Source organism: Manis pentadactyla, chromosome 5 (genome assembly GCF_030020395.1).
Source record: "Manis pentadactyla isolate mManPen7 chromosome 5, mManPen7.hap1, whole genome shotgun sequence".
In the NCBI taxonomy this organism is placed as follows: Eukaryota; Metazoa; Chordata; class Mammalia; order Pholidota; family Manidae; genus Manis; species Manis pentadactyla.
This window is the reverse complement of record NC_080023.1, coordinates 133,463,908-133,485,493: the sequence shown is the minus strand read 5'-3', so window position 1 is coordinate 133,485,493 and position 21,586 is coordinate 133,463,908. Positions and strand designations below refer to the sequence as shown.

The 21,586-nt window shown below is 44.2% G+C and overlaps 1 protein-coding gene across 3 annotated transcripts in view; it reads left to right on the top strand.

Moving 5' to 3' along the window:
* DTD1 (D-aminoacyl-tRNA deacylase 1) overlaps nucleotides 1–21,586 on the top strand; it is a 204,022-nt gene that overhangs the window by 140,504 nt on the left and 41,932 nt on the right. For 2 of the 3 annotated variants that reach the window (XM_057502692.1, XM_036892203.2), the window contains exon 5: nucleotides 16,025–16,196. The exons of the other annotated variant lie outside the window; for it this stretch is intronic. In XM_057502692.1, coding sequence (XP_057358675.1) covers nucleotides 16,025–16,177 — 153 coding nt within the window. In that variant the 3' untranslated portion in view covers nucleotides 16,178–16,196. The remainder of the gene's footprint in view (nucleotides 1–16,024; nucleotides 16,197–21,586) is intronic. 3 annotated transcript variants of the gene reach the window in all.

Below are 21,586 nucleotides of genomic sequence, written 5' to 3'. Positions count from 1 at the left end.
GGTGGGTATCTCAGAGGTAGCAGAGTGTGGGGTGTGGGGTTGGGGTTGTAGCCCTCAACTCTAATTTCTCTGAGACTGAGTGACTGAGGTCCCTTCTAGAGGTGTGAACTTCTGGATGCTTCTGGGTCTGCTCTGCACTCAGGCCTGGCACTCTCCCCTGGCCAGGTGGTAAACTCAGGCAGAGGTGCGTGCAGGTGCTCCAAGTCAGAAGCGGTCAGAAGTTGTGGGCTTGCAGGTGGTCGTCCACTGACACTGCAGGCGACCTCTGGGCTGGGGTCATGGCAGGCCGTGGCGGTGTCTACTGCAGGGAGCTGACTTGCAGGAGTTGAGGGCAGCTGCACTGATAGAGGAACACATGACGGGGCCGACCTTGAGTCTCTCAGCGTGTCCCACAATGGCCTGAAAGAGGCCAGCAGCAGGGCCTGAAGGCTGGAGCCATTCTGGCATGTGCCCATGCAGTGAAGGCAGGGGCCAAAGGAGGCTTAGCGAAGTAAGAATAGTTTGAAGTACGCACCCCTACTTCCATTACTTTTGCATGCCTAAGAGGGTTTTTGTAAACAATGGGAATTAGGAAATAAAATTAGTTTGCACGATTTCAGATGGAAACAGATGCCTACTTGCCTAGTTTCTTTTTTTTTTAATTCCCACAAAAACCTCAAGCAGAGTTAATAATGTATGAAAATTAGGTACCATGTGTGCACTTTGCTTTGTAATGTTTTTATTAAGCAGCCAGTTGATTTAAAAATAACACAACACAACAATTGACATAATGGCAGATGCTGCGGTGTGTATGGAAACATCCTCTTCAAATGTTCTCTGTCAGGTTTTCCATTACACAAGGACATTTTTTTAAAAAAGCTTTCAGAATTGTCACATAATATGAATTGCCCAAATACAGATTTCCAATTGCTTTTTTAAAAATGGCTTCGTCAATTAGAGATGATCTATAAAACTAGGTTTTTACACATGGTTTAAAATTCCACAGTAGAGTCACACTTCTGTCTTCTCAAATTTTTGCCAATATCATTTTCCCATTGGAACCTGTCTCCTCTCTCCCCTTCCCACCCTCTGGTACTCTGGTCTGTAAGCAGCAGGAAGAAGTAGAAGAAAAAAGGTCATGGACCCAGGGGTTTCCAAGCTCAAGAGATGTCCAGATCTGAAGGTAAAATGTGTCTATAGCAAGCTGCCATACAGGTGCTGGACTAGCAGATGGGAGTGTCCATCTCTGTCAGTACCTAAAGAACCCAGTCCTGAAGGAAGTGCGGCAGGCTGCTCTGACTGCTGTGCTGGACCTTTTGGGCTTTACTGCATCCCCCTGGCAGTGCTGGAAGTTGCCTCCTGGCTTTTGTGGATGAGCAGAGCATGCTGAGGCACAGGGGAGTCCAGTAAGTCTGCCCATCCCCAAGCAGGTTCATTGTTGAGTGAATATTTATTTGTTTTACAGCATGTTTTACTTATGCATTGCCTCGAATGCATTATTTATTCAGCAAAACAAGTATCTAGTGTTAGCTCATTTTATTTATCTTCAGGATGACAGAATGGTCATGCAGGCTGTTTAAATGACTTGACAGAGGGCATTTTTTACTAATGGTGGGAGTTGATGGATAGTCAGGAGTGAAAAGTTCCACTCATTGTGGAAAGTTCTAAAGCTATTGAAATGAGTTAATGGATGATTGGTTTGGGGCATTTTGTCCTTTAACTAATGGCTTTACTTCTGAGGGAACCTGGCTCCGCATGTCCTTCCTTTGAAGCGTTCTGATTGCCCACTTGGGCCTCCTGACATCATGTAGGCCACAGGTGTGGGCTGGCACCCTCAGAGTGGTAGTACCTCGCGGTGTTTTACAAAGTGATTGCAGAAGAGACATTTGATCGTCATGACTTGCACCATAAGACTCTCTTGGAATCTTTGCAAGGGGTTGGTTCAAACAGAACTTTTCCATCTGTTATGGTCTATAAAAATCATAGTAATTGACTTAATTGGGGCTTAAGATTTTCTTTTATTTTCATCACTTTCTAATTAGATTTTGCTCATATGCAGGACAGAACAGTTGGCAGGAAATAATCAATATTAACGTAACTCGAAGACAGGGCCATCCCTAGCATGCCCTAGCAAGAACAGAGACAGGGTTTACTGTCCCGGACCTGTGGCAGCCCCAGAAGCCCCTGTCCAGGTGAACGTTTGCTCCAAGAGGAGGCCAGGGCAACTGGAGGGTTGGCCGGGAGTCCAGAGACCTGGTGCTCTTCCAGCCTGGCTGCTGCCTGGATGTGGTCTTGGGCATGTTCTCTCTTAACTGACCTCATCTCTGTTGTACTCAAGAGCGATCTGGGAATAATAATACCCACCCTTGGGTTCTTGGAAGGCTAAAGGTGACAAGTCGATTGTCAGAATCTCAGGGGTCATTTATTTCCTGAGTGTGAAGACAGACTTAAAAAGCTGAAATTACACTTTCAGGTTCTGTCCATGGGCCCTTTGAGGAAGGAGGTGCTCTTTTTTGTCAACTGTAGACTCAAAAAACAGAGGAAGACCTGAAATGTTTTTTGTGGAACATGAGGAAGCCATGATTTTTCACCATGATGTCCCCAGATCATGTTGGGAGCAGGCTAAAGATGGCCTCTCACACTGAGAGTGTTCCTTTCATTAGGGATTCCTGGCACCTGGTTTGTTCTGAGGTAACTTTCAAAGAAATTGTTTTCTAGAACCCTTTCAAAACTGCATCTAGTGCCTAATGGCCTGGTAGGTTTGGATGTTCTGGAGAGGTGGGCAGGAATGATGGTAACAGGAGGCCCAGGAGATGCAGATCATCGCTGCCAGCTCTGGGTAAACCCTCTGGCCTAGACGGCTGTTGGCAGCTGTGGGGCAGCAAACCTTGTCTGAAGCTTCTGGACTGAGTGGAGTCCGACTGTGCACAGAGCTCTGAGCTCTCAGATTTGCTCATGAAGGTGCTCCTTGCAGCTCATTAGTGTCCACAGAAGCCTGAAGTTACTCAGGTTGTGTTTTATGTCATTGTCACACTGGATCATTCCACAGGGTGAAGGGTGCCATTCTTAAAGGTTTTTCAGAAGTGCTATTTCACGTGTGAAGGAACAGAGCAGATGAAAATGATCCTGTTTGCCTGGTGCTTTACTCCTCTCAGTGCACGTGCAAATGCCACGCTCTGGCCTACAGTGCCCTGGGCAGCCAGACTGGAAGAGGGACCATGTGTCATCTACAGAACAGCAAACAGAGGCAAGGAGGACTAAACGGTCTGTCTGGGAGTCTGTTTTTCTCTTCCCAGTGCACTGCTGCCTACTTATGAGGAGCTGTTCCCGCCTGGAAGCAGGGACTCAGCAGCATTGCTAACAGTGAGCTGGTCTGTGGGGCCTGTGCCCTTTCCTGCTGCTCAAGAGTCACACAGCTGATGTGAGCAAAAGTTTGAGCCTCCCTTCCCTCTGAGGCTATCACCGATACTCTTTAAACAGAACAGGCCCTATTCTTTCATTTCTGCACTCATTCATCGTTTGTTGTATGAGGTCATAGCACCATGGCCTCTTATCAGGAAAGTTTGTTCCCAGGGCTCCCACTTGCTGCCAGCACCCAGCCCATGGTACTGCTCTACTACGTCTAGTCTGTCCCCTGCTTCTGGGGAAGGTCACCACCAGCAGTGTATTGGCTCAGCTGCTCCCAGATGGGGACATTTGGTGATGGGCAGTGGTGCACCCTTATCTCCATTGACCCCTGTCCTCTTCTGCCTTTCCGAGGTCATCCCTGCCATGCTGGCCTCCGCTCTCTAACCTCTCCTTGTCTCCGCCTGTTGTTTCTGCTCCCATGGTCTACACTTCCCCAGGCTCTCCCCCTTGAGGGGTCTGCCGGTGCAGTGTGCACATTGGTGCTGCTCTCTGGGATTCTCATACCTTCTTACTCTTGCCCCACCACCAGCCCCGGCTTCCACTGGCCCTCCCCACCTGCCTTTACCCTCTCCTTCCTGACCACCCTGGGCTGGGGGCTTGCCACCTCTTGAGGCCCACCCCACTCTGGCCACCCTGGGTCTGTTGCTGTGATGCTCTGACACTGACTGTGATCTCAGGCTGCCCCTGCTCTGGCTGGGCCTTGAGAGCCCCTGTCCTGTCTGCTGGGCCACCCCCTCTTCTCACGCTGGCAGCTGGGTTGCCCCTTGCTCTGTGCCTGCACTGTATCAGTGGGCAGGTCTGGGGCCAGACTCGTCTCCCTCACTCTAGTCTGCTTTACCCACTGCCAGTGACAAGCCACACTGGCCTTTTCCTGAGGACAAGTGCCAGGGACATTAGAGAACCAGCTCTCAGTCCTTGTTGCTCCAGGGGCTTCCCCACCCTGCTGCTTTATCCAGCCTTGTTCCCCACTGAGTAAAGTTGAGTAATTGTTGTATTTGATCCTTCTGACTTTTTTAGCCATTAGGGCAGAAACGTATAGGGAAATTGAGGTCTTCTGACAGCATATCACTAAACCACCAAGGAGCTGGCCTTGTGTTAGGACCAGTTTCTCTTTAATTGTCAAACACAGATGGCCCTGAGGTCCCTGCATATTTCCTCCCATTGAAAATAAGTGCAAAGAAAGATGACATCTTGGCCTGGTGTGTGCTGTAGGCAGAGTGGTGGGGGCTGCCAGCATCCCAACTTCCTCTGATTTAGAATAGGGGTTATTACAGTACCCTTCATACAGGCCAAGTGCTTAGAACAGGGCCTGGCTTGTCATCAGTGGGGATCACCAGTTACTTATCTGGTGGACAGTCAGCCCCAGGAAGCCAGGGTGGTCTCTGCTTGGTGCTCCTCAGAGTCCCTGGCAACTAGGATAGGGCATAACTTGTATCTGGTGCTCCATAAATATCTGAAACAAAATTCATGATTAAGCAAGAGAAGGCCTGTGGCTTCTGGAAAAGATAAGGAGTTTGGTCCCCTCTCAACTTGCTGTGAAGCCTTAGGCAAACCCACAGTCCACTGGACATCCATTTTCTCATTTGTTTCAGTGGGCATTGTGTGAGCTATTTTTATTTCAGCTACATGTGCTGAAAACCTAGGCGAATGAGGCTTACCCAGTAAGGAGCTTGATGACCGCCCTACAGGACAGCTGATTCCTGCAGCTTGGCCCTGCTGGGCGCTCCACAGGCTCCTGTGTACCTCTGGACTCTCCCTGCTCACTGAGAGATGCCACCATTCCAAGCTCCTTTCCCTCCCATTGTCTCCCTGCATCTATGTGTTACCAGGGAGGGAAACCTTTCTCTGACGCACCTCCCACCCCCCCACCCCCACCTCCTGCAGCCCTCCAGGCCTTGTTGGCTGAAATTTCATGCCCATGTGATAGCAGGCTTGACTTTGCCACTTTATTTATTTATTATTTTTTTCTTTTGGTATCATTAATCTACAATTACATGAAGAACATTATGTTTTCTAGGCTCCCCCCTTACCAAGTCCCCCCCATGTACCCCTTCACAGTCACTGTCCATCAATGTAGTAAGATGCTGTAAAATCACTACTTGTCTTCTCTGTGTTGTAGAGCCTGCCCTGTACCCCCACCCCCACATTATACAAGCTAATTGTAATGCCCCCTTTCTTTTTCCCTACCCTTATCCCTGCCTTCCCACCCATCCTCCCCAATCCCTTTCCCTTTGGTAACTGTTAGTCCATTTGTGGGTTCTGTGATTCTGCTGCTTTTTTGTTCCTTCAGTTTTTCTTTGTTCTTATACTCCACAGATGAGTGAAATCATTTGGCACTTGTCTTTCTCCGCCTGGCTTATTTCACTGAGCATAATACCCTCTAGGTCCATCCATGTTGTTGCAAATGGTAAGATTTGTTTTCTTCTTATGGCGGAATAATATTCCATTGTGTATATGTACCACATCTTCTTTATCCATTCATCTACTGATGGACATTTAGGTTGCTTCCATTTCTTGGCTGTTGTAAATAGTGCTGCGATAAACATAGAGGTGCATATCTCTTTTTCAAACTGGGCTGCTGCATTCTTAGGGTAAATTCCTAGAAGGGGAATTCCTGGGTAAAATGGTATTTCTATTTTAAGCATTTTGAGGAACTTCCATACTGCTTTTCACAATGGCTGAACTAATTTACATTCCCACCAGCAGTATAGGAGGGTTCCCCTTTCTCCACAACCTTGCCAACATTTGTTGTTGTTTGCCTTTGGATGGTGGCAATCCTTACTAATGTGAGGTGATATCTCATTGTGGTTTTAATTTGCATTTCTCTGATGACAAGTGATGTGGAGCATCTTTTTCATGTGTCTGTTGGCCATCTAAATTTGTTCTTTAGAGAACTGTCTATTCAGCTTCTCTGCACATTTTTTAATTGGATTATTTGCTTTTTGTTTGTTGAGGTGCAAAAGCTCTTTATGTATTTCGGATGTCAACCTTTTATTGGATCTTTCATTTATGAATATATTCTCCCATACTGTAGGATACCTTTTTGTTCTATTAATGGTGTCCTTTGCTGTACAGAAGCTTTTCAGCTTGATATAGTCCCACCTGTTCATTTTTGCTTTTGTTTCCCTTGCCCAGTGAGATATGTTCATGAAGAAGTCACTCATGTTTATATCTCAGAGATTTTTGCCTATGTTTTTTTCTAAGAGTTTTATGGTTTCATGACTTACATTCAGGTCTTTGATCCATTTCGAATTTACTTTTGTGTATGGAGTTAGACAGTGATCCAGTTTCATTCTCTTACATGTAGCTGTCCAGTTTTGCCAGCACCATCTGAAGAGACTGTCATTTCGCCATTGTATGTCCATGGCTCCTTTATCATATATTAGTTGACCATATATGTTTGGGTTAATGTTTGGAGGCTCTATTCTGTTCCACTGGTCTGTGGCTCTGTTCTTGTGCCACTACCAAATTGTCTTGATTACTGTGGCTTTTCAGTAGAGCTTGAAGTTGGGGAGCAAGATCACCCCACTTTATTCTTCCTTCTCAGGGTTGCTTTGGCTATTCAGGGTCTTTGGTGGTTCCATATGAATTTTTGAACTATTTGTTCCAGTTCATTGAAGAATGCTGTTGGTAATTTGATAGGGATTGCATAAAATCTGTATATTGCTTTGGGCAGGATGGCCATTTTGACAATATTAATTCTTCCTAGCCAAGAGCATGGGATGAGTTTCCATTTGTTAGTGACCTCTTTAATTTCTCTTAAGAGTGTCTTATAGTTTTCAGGGTATAGGTCTTTCACTTCCTTGGTTAGGTTTATTCCTAGGTATTTTATTCTTTTTGATGCTATTCTGAATGGAATTGTTTTCCTGATTTCTCTTTCTATTAGTTCATTGTTAGTGTATAGGAAAGCCACAGACTTCTGTGTGTTAATTTTGTATCCTGCAACTTTGCTGAATATTAGTTCTAGTAGTTTTGGAGTGGAGTCTTTAGGGTTTTTTATGTCAATATCATGTCAACTGCAAATAGTGACAGTTTGACTTCTTCTTCACCAATCTGGATTCCTTGTATTTCTTTGTTTTGTCTAATTGCCATGGCTAGGACCTCCAGTACTATGTTGAAAAGCAGTGGGCAGAGTGGGCATCCCTGTCTTGTTCCCAATCTCAGAGGAAAAGCTTTCAGCCTCTCGCTGTTCAGTATGATGTGAGCTGTGGGTTTATCATATATGGCCTTTATATGTTGAGGTACTTGCCCTCTATACCATTTTGTTGAGAGTTTTTATCATGAATGGATGTTGAATTTTGTCAAATGCTTTCTCAGCATCTATGGATATCATCATGTGGTTTTTGTCTTTCTTTTTGTTTATGTGGTGAATGATGTTGATGGATTTTCAAATGTTGTACCATCCTTGCATCCCTGGGTCATGGGACCCTTGCAACCACTTGGTCATGGTGTATGATCCTTTTGATGTATTTTTGAATTCGGTTTGCTAATATTTTGTTGAGTATTTTTGCATCTATGTTCATCAGGGATATTAGTCTGTAGTTTTCTTTTTTGGTGGGGTCTTTGCCTGGTTTTGGTATTAGGGTGATGTTGGCTTCATAGAATGAGTTTGGGAGTATTCCTTCCTCTTCTATTTTTTGGAAAACTTTAAGGAGAATGGCCATTATGTCTTCTCTGTATGTCTGATAAAATTCTGATGTAAATGCATCTGGCCCGGGGTTTTTTTTCTTGGGTAGTTTTTTGATTACTGCTTCAATTTCGTTGCTGGTAATTGGTCTGTTTAGATTTTGTGTTTCTTCCTTGGTCAGTCTTGGAAGGTTGTATTTTTCTAGGAAGTTGTCCATTTCTCCTAGGTTTTCCAGCTTGTTAGCATATAGGTTTTCATAGTATTCTCTAATAATTCTTTATATTTCTGTGGGGTCTGTCGTGATTTTTCCTTTCTCGTTTCTCATTCTGTTGATGTGTGTTGATTCTCTTTTTCTCTTAATAAGTCTGGCTAGAGGCTTATCTATTTTGTTTATTTTCTGAAAGAACCAGCTCTTGGTTTCATTGATTTTTTTCTATTGTTTTATCTTCTCAATTTTATTTATTTCTTCTCTGATCTTTATTATGTCCCTCCTTCTGCTGACCTTAGGCCTCATTTGTTCTTCTTTTTCCAATTTTGATAATTGTGACATTAGACCATTCATTTGGGATTTTTCTTCCTTCTTTAAATATGCCTGGATTGCTATATACTTTCCTCTTAAGACTGCTTTTGCTGCGTCCCACAGACATTGGGGCTGTGTTGTTGTTGTCATTTGTTTCCATAAGTTGCTGGATCTCCATTTCAACTTGGTCATTGATCCATTGATTGTTTAGGAGCATGTTGTTAAGCCTCCATGTGTTTGTGGGCCTTTTTGCTTCTTTGTACAATTTATTTCTAGTTTTATACCTTTCTGGTCTGAAAAGTTGGTTGGTAGAATTTCAATCTTTTTGAATTTACTGAGGCTCTTTTTGTGGCCTCCTTTGTGGTCTATTCTCAAGAATGTTCCATGTGCACTTGTGAAGAATGTGTATCCTGTTGCTTTTGGATGTAGAGTTCTGTAGATGTCTATTAGGTCCATCTGTTCTAGTGTGTTGTTCAGTGCCTCTGTGTCCTTACTTATTTTCTGTCTGGTGATTCTGTTCTTTGGACTGAGTGGTGTGTTCAAGTCTCTCAAAATGAATGCATTGCATTCTATTTCCTCCTTTAATTCTGTTAGTGTTTGTTTCACATATGTTCGTGCTCCTGTATTGGGTGCATGTATATTTATAATGGTTATATCCTCTTGTTGGACTGAGCCCTTTATCGTTATGTAATGTCCTTCTTTATCTCTTGTTACTTTCTTTGTTTTGAAGTACTGATATTAGTACTGCAACACCTGCTTTTTTCTCCCTGTTGTTTGCATGAAATATCGTTTTCCATCCCTTGACTTTTAATCTGTGCATGTCTTTGGGTTTGAGGTCAGTCTCTTGTAAGCAGCATATAGATGGGTCTTGGTTTTTTATCCATTCTATTCCTCTGTGTCTTTTGATTGGTGCATTCAGTCCATTTACAGTTAGGGTGATTTTGAAAGATATGTACTTATTGCCATTGCAGGCTTTAAGTTTGTGGTTACCAAAGGTTCAAGGTTAGCTTCTTCACTATCTTACTGTCTAACTTAACTTGCTTATTGAGCTATTATAAACACTGTCTGATGATTCTTTATTTCTCTCCCTTCTTATTCCTCCTCCTCCATTCTTCGTATGTTGGGTGTTTTGTTCTGTGCTCTTTTTAGGAGTGCTCCCATCTAGAGCAGATGGTTTGTGGGAGGTAAATGCCCTCAACTTTTGCTTGTCTGGGAATTGTTTAATCCCTCCTTCATATTTAAATGATAATCATGCTGGATACAGTATCCTTGGTTCAAGGCCCTTCTGTTTCATTGCATTAAATATATCATGCCATTCTCTTCTGGCCTGTAAGGTTTCTGTTGAGAAGTCTGCTGATAGCCTGATGGGTTTTCCTTTGTAGGTGACTTTTTTTCTCTCTCTTGCTGCCTTTCGTACTCTGTCCTTGTCCTTGATCTTTGCCATTTTAATTATTATGTGTCTTGGTGTTTTCCTCTTTGGGTTCCTTCTGTTGGGAGTTCTGTGTGCTTCTGTGGTCTGAGAGGCTATTACCTCCCCCAGTTTGGGGACGTTTTCAGCAATTATTTCTTCAAAGACGCTTTCTATCCCTTTTTCTCTCTCTTCTTCTGGTACCCATATAATGTGGATATTGTACCTTTTGGATGGGTCACACAGTTCTCTTAAGATTGTTTCATTTCTGGAGATCCTTTTATCTCTCTCTGCATCAGCTTCTATGCATTCCTGTTCTCCGGTTTCTATTCCATTAATGGCCTCTTGCATCCCATCCATTCTGCTTTTAAGTCCTTCCAGAGATTGTTTTATTTCTGTAGTCTCCCTCTGTACTTGCTCCTTTAGCTCTTGCATATTTCTCTGCAGATCCATCAGCATGTTTATGATTTTTATTTTGAATTCTTTTTCAGGGAGACTGGTTAGGTCTATCTCTGCAGATCCTGTCTCAGGGGTTGTCTGGAATATTTTGGACTGGACTAAATTTTTTTGCCTTTCCCTGGTGATAGCGGTGACTGTAGGCAGGTTGCGGGTGTGTTAGCTGGGAGAAGAAAGTCCTTTCCTGCTTGCTGGATGCCTTGCCCTTCTGCACTGCCTGTGTTGGTTACCCGCACTCCTGACGCAGCCACTGGTTTAATCCCCTAAGCTGCTGTGGGCGTAGTCTCCATCAGAGCAGCACAGAGCCCTGCGGGAAGTGACAGGCACGCCAGGTGCACTCCTCTGCCATAGTGGCGCCCCTGCCGGGCAGCTGTGTGCAAGCAGCAGCCTTTGTCTCTGGCCCAGGTGGCTGTGCATTGGGCTGGGATTCCGGTTGGCTGCTGGGAGTGCGACTGCTCCTGGGCTGCTCCTCCGCTACCACCGCTGGCTCCCATGGGCTGCTCCTGGGCCCTTCTGGTGCCGCCTCCGCCAGCACACACGGGCTGCACTCGGGCCCCTCTGGCCCCACTGCATGTGCACGCAGGCCTCTCCTGTGTCTCTCTGGCGCTGCCGCTGCCAGTACGCACAGGCCGCTCCTGGGCTATTCAGTTGTCACCGCCGCGGGCTCGCATGGGCCTCTCCTGGGCAACTCTGGTGCTGCAGCCGCCAGCGTGTGTGGGCTGCTTCTGGGCCGCTTGGTTGCCACCGCGGCGGGCTCGCATGGGCCACTTCTGGTCCTCTCTTGTGCCGCCGTCCCCAGCGCGCGCTGCCACTCTCCCACTACTGGTCCTGTGTGTCGGGGTCTGTGCTAGTTAGGGTAACGACTGGCAGGCTGCTTAGTGCCGTGAGGGATTCCCAGCTGCTAGCTAAGTGTGCTGGGACTACTTCGTCCAGCTGTGGGGTCCCTGTCTCTTTAAGACTTGCAAAAAGCACTCACTTTTCTTTTGTTTCAGGGGCACTGGTTGTGGGGACCTGCCTGCAGGTTTTGCTTTTCTGTTTCTCTAATATATAGCACCCCGTGTACCATGTGTCTGCGCTCTGGGTGTGGATTTCTAGAGCTGGTTGTTTAGCAGTCCTGGGCTTTCACTCCCTCTCCGTTCTGATTCCTTTCTTCCCGCTGGGTTCTGGGGTGGGGTGGGTGTTGTGCTCCCGCCGGGCCGCCGCTTGTATCTTGCCCCCTTTGTGTGATGTTGAGTTCTCGCAGATGTAGATGTAGCCTGGCTGTTGTACTGTATCCACTTGTGTCTCTTTTAGGATAGTTTTATTTATTGTATTTCATAAATATATATGTTTTTGGAAGGAGATTTCCACTGAGCTACTCATGCCGCCATCTTGGCTCCGCCCCCACCTTTGCCACTTTTGAAATAGGAAGTTGTTTGCGCCAGCAGGGAGGGAGGAGGACCTGGGAAGGTGACTATGACTGTAGGGCAGGCAGCCGACAGTGGCTTCTCTGTGGGATGTTGATGATAGTAACAGCTGTCCTTGGCTTGTCAAGAGCAAATAGGATCACACGGGTGGAAGGGCATAATGGGAATCCCTAACAGGTGGCCCAAGCTGTCCCACTGACATTACATTTGTCCAGATACATGTTTAAAAAGAAAGTGTAGATGCCCTTAAGTGGGGCTTGTCCTCTCCATCATGGCTGTAGTCTCCACTGTGCCCTGTTGTCTTATACTTAGTTATGTCATTCATTTTGCTACCTGCCTGGTACCTCAAGGCATCTAAGTTCCCAGGCCCTGCCACAGGGCATTATAATAATCTCTATGTTCAACTAGTTTATTCCTACATTATGCAATTAGAGCGTGGACATCTTAATTACAGAGAAAATCAGTTGTTTTCTCAGTGGACTTAGTCATGAGTTGGGGAGGTTTGGATGTAGACACTGTAGTCCCTCCACTGTGGCTCCCTTTTTCTGAGGTCCACCATGAGCGAGACAGGCTGCTGTTGGACGGTTACCAGGCCCCTGGCAGTGTCTGGGTCCAGAGCTGCCTTTGGAAGGTTGGATTTCTCTCTTCGGCACTAGACCAGTGTGATTTGGACAGTGTTGCCTTTGCAGTATATAGACACTCTCATCAGTTAATTAAAAATAAGCAGACAAACAAACCCCCAAAGCACACCATTTGGGTGTTTGTAGGTCATGTGCTCATAGGGCCTGTAGTGGTTTATATTCTCCTTGACATGCATCTCTCTGTTAATTTGAAAGCTGTTGACATTTTAAATGAGTTCATATACACTACCAATTTCCTTTCTTCTTCTTTTTCCTTTTTCCTTTGTTTCCTAAAAAAAAAAAAAAAGAAAAAATCCAACTGCTTTTTTGCCTTGAGATGTAAATTCCCCATTTTGACTGCATTGAAATCCAAGTTTTCTGAGAAAAGGCTTAAATTTATTAGGTTAGTTCACAATGTTCCCACAGAGAACTTTACTTTGAGGCATGGAGCCATATGTGGTTGGGGTTGTTTTAAGATGAATAATGTAAGAGAATCAGCATTACATTGTTAACAGAAACTGGCCCTTTGTCTATGGCAAATTATCATACGATTTACAAGTCTGGGAGGGGATGGGCTGGGGTGGAAGGTCAAAATGATGTTTCACAGTTTTCTACTTGTTGATGGTGCCTCTGCATTTGTGCTGAATCAGGTGGGCACTGTGGGGACCTGAGGTGCCTCTGGGAAGCCTGCTTCAATTGGGAATCATTCCTCATCACCCTCCCAGGATCTGGCTTCTCAGCATTATTATGGAGTAGAAAATGAACAACAGGTTGGATCACAAACAGTACTTTGCATGAAATTGAATCTCAGTGGTGGGGGAAGGCTTGGTTTGGTTGAATCATCAGTGGTATTTACATTTTCTGTATTTACCTCTCAGAGGGTCTCTTTCTAAAATAGAAATTATGCTTTCTCAGTGTCTAACTTGAAGCATGTTCATGATTTTATGTATGTATATGTGTATGTGTGTACACATAATTTGTAGATATATGCACATATGTAATAGACACATGTATAAACACATATACAGACACTGAGACAAATGTAAACTGCTGGCAGCAGAAGGCAACTTATCACAGTTCACTGCAGAACACTGAATTCCAGATGTTTGGATTTCATAAACTAGGCATAGAATAAATAAAAGAGAAGCTGGGGTGTGGGGGTCCAGCATGGATTGCCAACTTCATGTTTTCCAAGATCATTAAAAACTTATTTTTGGTGATGGATGTTAACAAGATTTATTGTGATCATTTTGTTATGTACAAACATTGAATCATTATGTTGTACACTTGAAACTAATGTAGTGTTTTATGTCAATTATGCCTCAGTAAAAATTTTTTTTAAATTGTGGTAAAACACACATAACATACAATGCGCCATCCTAACTATATTGTTAATGTACAGTTCAGTAGTGTTAAGTATGTTCACATTGCGCAATCCAAGATCATTTTTCAAAAAAAGCAAGACAGAAGGACCCCATCTACTCTCCTCATCATTTCATAATAGAACATTTTAACATCAAAAAGGAAACAGGGAAGGAAGGCTGTCATCTTAGATAAAAAGAACTTTCTCCCTAATGTGTGGTAGAATGGTACAGAGGAAAATAATTGTCTATGGAAAAATTATAGTACAGAGAAAAATGTAGCAAGGTGCTCTGTGTAGCCATTACTCAGATTTTTAAAATGTTACCCTTTTGTCACCTTTGCTCCAGGTCATTCCTGCTCAGAGTGCCCGTACATGAGCTGTTTGTTACCAGGCCCTGAGGAGACAAAGAGCTTGCGCCAGAATAAAGTTGGCTAAGCTGTAAGCACATGGTTCCTTTCTCACAGTTAGGACTGTGTTGCTGAAGGAAGCTGAGTCCTGGCTTCCCTCCTGGCATGGTCTTACCATCGGTCCAGGTGTTGGCAGTTCACATTCTGGCACTGTTTGTAGCTCTTCTCTGGATCTGATTGTGTTTGTATAGAAGTAAAAGTTGACAGTTTCTGTTAAAGTTGGCATATATTGATTCCCCTATGATCCCATTCTCTCCTGTTTCTCCTCACAGTTAACTGTGTACTGAAATTGGTTTGTGTCTTTCCAGTCCTACTATATCTGCATGAGCCCATTAGCAATATATAGTGTTGTTCTGTGTAAATGGAATCCTGCTATATACAACCTCCTGAAACTTAATTTGGTTCACATAACATGACTTTAAAGACTTACTTTTTGATACATGTAGATCTGTTGTACAGTATTGCTTTAGGTAACTATGGTGCATTGTACTTGTTGGTCTCTTCACTGGACATTTGGGTTGTTTCTAGGCTTTTGCTAACCAAACGGCAGTGTAGCACACTTCCCTGGGAGCCTTTCCTGTGTACACAGTGGGATTTATCAAGGGGCAATGTCTGCGAGGAGAGCTGGCGGGTCAGAGAGTCAGACACACAGGGATGTCCCCATTCACAAAATATAATTAGCATTTTAACCAACCTAGTTTACTACATACAACTTTCAGGTAAGTGGGGAGTGAGAAAGGTATTATAAATCAACCATTAGCAAATTGGCTTTTCTGGATGAAATTGAGAGCTTGTTGATTGTTGGTCTATCTAAAGGTTTAGCTTGAAGTCTGTCTGGGATGGAGAGATGATCTGGCAGGTTGGTTACAGTGACTTTTCTTTGTGTCTTTGGATACGGGGCAAGAACCAGCAGGGAGAAGCCAGCATTTCTGGCTTCAGTTTGCCCTCTTTCTATGTGAACTATAAAAATTTGCATTCTTGATCTGGGAGGCATATGAAACTGGGTGGTGCTATCCCTCGGGCTTTATTACAGATGGCTTTTTGGTCCAAGAAAATTCCATGGGTTAAACCTTGGCCAATCTTCTCTGACAAGTTTCTTAGCAGGCCTTTCTGGAGGAGCTGTGCTATTGCTCAGTGTCAGATGATCTAGTTCCTTTCTACCATCTGGTCTGTGGTCTGTGGTCTCTTAGAACAAGTTGGGGAGGTTCCAGGGGAGAAATGGAACCAGTCCCCTTGGAGTTGGGTGTCAGAGGCCTGAAGGAAGTCTGAGAGGGCTCCTGTGGCTGGTGTCCCTATGCAGCCAGCTAGTGGCGCTTGAGATTTTGGCCATGGGTGAGTCAAGCTCATTCTCAAAGAATAAACTGAGAACTGAGATGATGTCTAAATGTGCTTAAAGTATATGTTATAGTGTCTCTGTTACCTTCAGCAAACAGTAGAGTGATCACTCTTTAGAAAATGGCGAGTAGACAACTTGGTGAGAAAAAGCCATAGAGAAATCAAAGAAAAAAAAAATAACACACTGGAAGCCTTTTCATATATAGAGCTCTTCTCAGCCTGTTGAAGAATCCTGTTGGTCAACCATTCCCAAACACTGCATGACAAGTGTAGTTATGGGTGGGGAGAAGTCCAAGAGAGTGTGGCCAATCTGTGTTACTGCTTCCTGTGCCTGGCTGACACCATTCTCTGTATGGTTTGGTACACCCGAACTGCTATGTACACCAGGTTATCAGACAAAGCATTGTCCATGGTTGCTGCCTATGAAGTAATTGGTGTTTTGGATAGGAACATGTTTACATTTATAAAATAATTCCTTTTACTTTTTATAATCAGCTGTCAAAACTTGAAAAACAGCAGCAGAGGAAAGAAAAGACCAGAGCCAAAGGGCCTTCTGAGTCAAGCAAAGAAAGAAACACTCCACGCAAAGAAGACCGCAGTGCCAGCAGTGGCGCCGAGGGCGACGTGTCTTCCGAGCGGGAACCGTAGACTTTGGGGCGGTACTCAGGTAGGAAATTGCCCTCCACACACAGCTTTGCCCTTCACTCTTTGGGAAACAATAATGAACAGAGAATAGAATGGCTTTTGAGGCAGAATTCAGTTTATGGACATTCACTCACAGCTTCCTTAATCTGTGGCCTTCGAGGATGGAGGGAAGGGTTGAGATGCAGGAGTGGGTCCTGGGGATGTTCACCTGGGAGGAGGTTCTGCCATCTGCCTCATGGCTGTATAAACTGACAGCTGCTGCTACCCTAAGCATTTCTAGAGTATTCACAGGTATGTTTCCAGACCAGGAGTGTCACATGGGCTCTCACTGTTGCTTCCTGCTCTCCACTCTTGCTCTCAGTGGCTCAAGACTGCCTCTTCATAATTTCCTGCTGCATGTTCCACCAGCCTTCACCTCATCCCGCATAGCATTGCCAGTTTACATTTCATTAAACAAGGTTTTATTCTTGCCACTTCTGTGCCCAGAAGTGCATCTCAGTTCATTGGAGCATTAATGCCACCTCTGCCTGATCCGAGGCATCTACACCTTGATCCAGTCATCTGATGATGCCCTTCGGATACATTATCATGAGCCTTTTGCTTGAGGGAAAAGCATAGAAATAATTACGTGGCAGCATCATGCATTATGTTGGTGGTGGGAAGGAAGGGAGGCTCCACAGCGGGGTGGAATCTGGAACCAGACCTCAAAGGACATGTAGAATTAGGAGGTGAGGGACAAGGACAGGGAGTGGCCTGAGCCATGAGAGGAGCAGATGCAACATTGCTGGGGGGCAGATGGACGTGGAACAGAGGCAATGAAGAACAGCACTGGGGATGGGCAGAGAGGACTATTGAGGGAGTGTCTCTGCAGTTAGAGAAGAAGGAGTGTTCTGGGTCATAGGGGTCTGGTGTGTCACTCTGAGGAAGCTAGATTTCATCCTGGGGTGGTGGGGACCCTCTGAATGGTCCCTTAAGCAGACAGTTAGCATAATCAGATACAAAGTCTACACAGATCTTTCCAGCAGCCTTGGGGAGTGAGGCTGGAAGCAGATAGGCAAGTAGGAGGCAGCTGGAGAAACCAAGAGAGGAGCAAGATCTGGGCTCCTCTGTTAGAGCCTCCAGCTTATAGAGCAGTTCACGCCAAGTCAGCCTGAGGATTCCTCCTGGAGATGCCAAATTGTGAGAGAAGAGAACATTTCTAAGGTGGTCTTCTGCCTTCTCTTTGCCTTCTGAAAGGGAGTGTAGTGGAAGTCTATGTGCACTCTCCTCTAGGGCACACACTGCCAGATACTGAGACGGATAACAGAGCCTGTAGTGAGGATTGGGAGCAGTGGAACTGGCTCTCAAGCAGACAGACCGGAGAACGGAACAGAGAGGACAGGCTGTTGACCCCTGGTAGTTTTAAGGGGAGGGGACACTGGATGATAAATCCTGTTGATGTCCCCCTAATTGCTGTTTTCTTCCAAGTGTAGCTACAGGGAGATGACAAGCTTTTGGTGGACACTGGTTTTGGCTTTTTTTCCTCACAGGCTCTTGTGGAAAGTTCCTTCCCACTTGGCCTCTGTTTTCAGTCACAGCCCTGCCTTTTTCTTGGTGTTGATGCTGTGGCCCAAAACCACGGGCTCTTTATTCATGAACTGAAGCCGTTGGTGTGAGTTAGGGAGAGTCTTTTGAACCTGGTATTTGGTATACAAATAATGTTAAACAGTCATGAATACACACTAACATTTTATATGGCTTTTATATTACATAAAACCTCCATTCCCACCTTTGTGATGGTTTGCTCACCTCAGTGGGCACTTTTGTCATCAGTATTGCTAGTATTGCTTGTGCTTCTGATTTACAATCTATACAGAAATCCTAAATCTGAGGGGTCAAATGTGACACACAACAGTGCACACAGTGGCTTTTTAAGTTAGTTTTATAATTATGCTAATTAAGTACGTCCAGCAGTAGCTTAGAAACTTTTTTTTTTCGTTTTCCCACCCTTCCAATTTCTGTGTGACAGTAATTTATGCAGTTTCTGTTTCCTTGGTTTCTCTTCTATTAACTAATTCCCTTGACCAGTGATACTGTGAAAGGCAGGCAGGTAACAGCCTCAGCCTCTGAGACACCCACAGCCAGCTGAGGGCCAGGGAGGTCAGGGGTGCCCCCACTTCTGGGATTCTAGCCACATCTTCAGTTGATGTCCATAAAGGGGGCCAGAGGTAAATGACAGCTGGTCCTCTAGTGGTATATTTGGGGGTTTGTTGCCAATGGGCTTTTGTGGCCCCTTCTGCTGAAATTTGTCATCCCAGTAGACCAACAAAATCACCACCAAATATTCATATATCTATAAGAGATGAATTTAAGTAGTGGCAGACAGAAGGTGACCTTAGTATTTGCTTTGCTACACAGAAAAAGTCCCTCCACCCTGCAGTGAGGGGAACTGTGGTTTTCATCTGCTTTTCTTCAAAAACAGAAAGAGCTCTAGGGAGCCTCCCTGGACCTAAGAGGAGCAGCTTGAGTTCCCAAGGCATGAGAGAGACAGAAGAGGAAAAAGAAAATGGAATGAGAGGCCACATGATCTTGGGCTTATTTTTTCTTTGAAAGTGAGTCAAAAAACCTTCCTGGTTCAGAGAACATTCCCAGTTGTAAACATTTCTGTATCATACTGCAAACGCTTCTTATTTGATCAAATGGATATGCAACTGCTAAAACGAACTTCTGGTTTTGTTCTCTGTCTCATTCGTTCAGCTCTTCAGCTTGCTCGGGAGATGCAAGGTTTCCCATGGGGCAGCCTCTGCGTTTCCCCTTCCCAGCCCACAGCTGGAGGCGCTGGGTGACTTCTGAGCACTAGGCGTGCCGCTTTTGCTTGCAGGTTTAAGTCTAGCCTCATCTGAGTATTTACTTACCTGCTGTCATTCGGATGTGAGGGGAGAATGCTCCTGACCAGCACCCTGCATTTCTGTCCTCAAATGTCAGTGCTCTTGAGACCAAGCAAGGGAAGTGTTTTGGAAGCTGCCGTCTGTTTGCTTTTCAACTTGACCTTTGAATAATAAGATGCGTCCTGGCTGAGCACATTTCTCCCAAATGAGCTAGAGCAGTTGTGTGTGTGTGTGTGTGTGTGTACTGTTAAGAACATTCCATCTCTTTCCTTTTTTTCCCTGTGAAGGTAGAATCTCTTTCATTCCTGGAGCTTCATTTTGCTTCCCTGTGTCACTGCTTATACCATGTTCCCAGTCCATGTGCTGGCATTTCATGTATAAAACTAGCTGTGCCTCTGAGGTTTTTAAAAAAGTATTTTAGACTTAAAAATCAATTTTGTTTAGTGGTTGCCTTAGAGTTTTCATTTTTAACTAATCTAAGTCCACCTTCAAATAACCTGAACCACTACACGTGTGCTATAGGTTCATTACAACAGTGTTTTCTGGTCCTCCCTCCCCTCCCTTGTTACCCTTTGTCATTAATGTCACTTTCCATATGCTACACAACTCAATACACTTTCACTGTTGTTGTTCTGTGAACAGCTATTTTTTAGATGGATTAATAAGAAAATATCTTATTTTACCTTAACCTTTTCTGAATTTTTTCTTTTCCTTTCATTATTTAAACCCCAGTTTCTGACCTATATCATGTTCCTTCTCCCTAAAGAATTACTTTCAACATTTCCTGCAGCACAGATCCAAGAAAGTCTAGATTTCTTTCACTTTTGAAGGATAATTTTGCTGGTGTAGGATTTTAGATTGGTGTTTTTCTTTTCTCCAATACTGTAAATATTTTATTCCCCTCTTTTCTTGCTTGCATAGTTGCTTCTGAGAAGGCCTCTATAATTCTCATCCTTGCTCCTCAGTAGGGAAGGTGGGCTCAGAGCTGTCCCCTGCCCTCCCACCAACTCTCCCCATCTTACCTCCCAGCCCCTGTTTCTTTCAAGATTTTCGTCTTTTTGCAGTTTGAATATGATGTGCCTCAGTGTGGTTTATACTTGGTGTTCTCTGAGCTTCCTGGATTTTTGATTTGGTGTCTTCTATTATTAAGTTTGGAATGTTCTGGACATTATAGTCTCAAATATTCCTTCTCTGTTCTGTCTTCCTTCTCCTGGTGTTCTGCTTGTGTACATGGTATGGCTTTTGCAGTTACCCCATGGCCCTTGGATGACCTGTTCCTTTTTCCTCCATTATTTTTTTTCTTTGCACTTCATTTTGGGAAGTTTGTGTTGACCTGTCTTCAAGCCCATTGATTCTTCCCTGGCCATACCAAGTCTCCTGAGAACCCATCAAAGGCATTCTTCATTTCAGTTATAGTGTCTTTTCATTTCTACCCTTTCTTTTTGATTCCTCCTCAGAGTTTTCATCCCTCTGCTTGCTTTACCCATCTCTTGGTAACGCAACACCATTCTTGTACATTGTCTGCTTTCCCCTTTAGAGCCCTTAACATATTAATCATAGTTATTTTTCCTTGCCTGTTAATTCCAACATCTGTGTCATGTCTGAGTCTCATTCTAATGATTGCTTTGGATTTTCTGAGCTTCTTGAATCTGTAAATGTATGTCTTTTAATACATTTGGGAAATTTTAAGCAGTATTTCTTCAAATATTATTTTCTGTCCCATTCTCTCTCTTCTTACCTGGAGGAGATAACTGTTCTCAGACCTTAAGTGGTGTTTCGACCTTGTTACATATGAGGCTGATCTGCTTCCTCACTGACACAGAGCAGGAATATTATGTTACTTTATCAGCAGCAAGGTCAAAATTGCTCCATGCCCAAGCTTTCACTTTAGTGGCCTTAATTATTAGAAAATAAATTAGCAAGAATCTGACCATGATTAGTGATTCTGTCTGTTGCTCAAGTACAGAGCTAAGATTACCAGTAGCCCAAAGTGTGACATCTAATACAGTAGGTGCTACCTACATATGGATATTTCAATGTAAAGCAATTCAAATTAAATAAAATTTAAAATTCATTTCCTCAGTTACAGCCATATTTCAAGTGCTCAGTGGCCGCATATGGCCAGTGGTTGCCCTATTGGATGGTGCTGATATAGAACAATTCTCTCATTGCAGAAGGTTCAGTTGGACAGTAATAACCTAGAGGGATCATGTTAAGACTTTGAGACCATCATCTGAACCACTGCATGTCCTGTAAGACTGACATCATTAAATATATACAGATTCACATGAGAAACAGATAGGGTAGAAGTTAAGCCAAAAATAGAAACTACTTGCTGTCAGAGTTTCTTCCTTCCACTTTCACTAGCATCAGTTTTTTCTGCTTGCTTTATTACATGACATCAAGCTTTCCTTTTTGAATCAGGAAATTGAACCTCTATACCCCTGTTCTCATCACTACATCAGGACGATCAGAGCCCATGCAAAGGCAGGGATTCTCTACTTTGACAGTTCAGTGGAGGGCTCACTGGGATCCCTAACGGTGC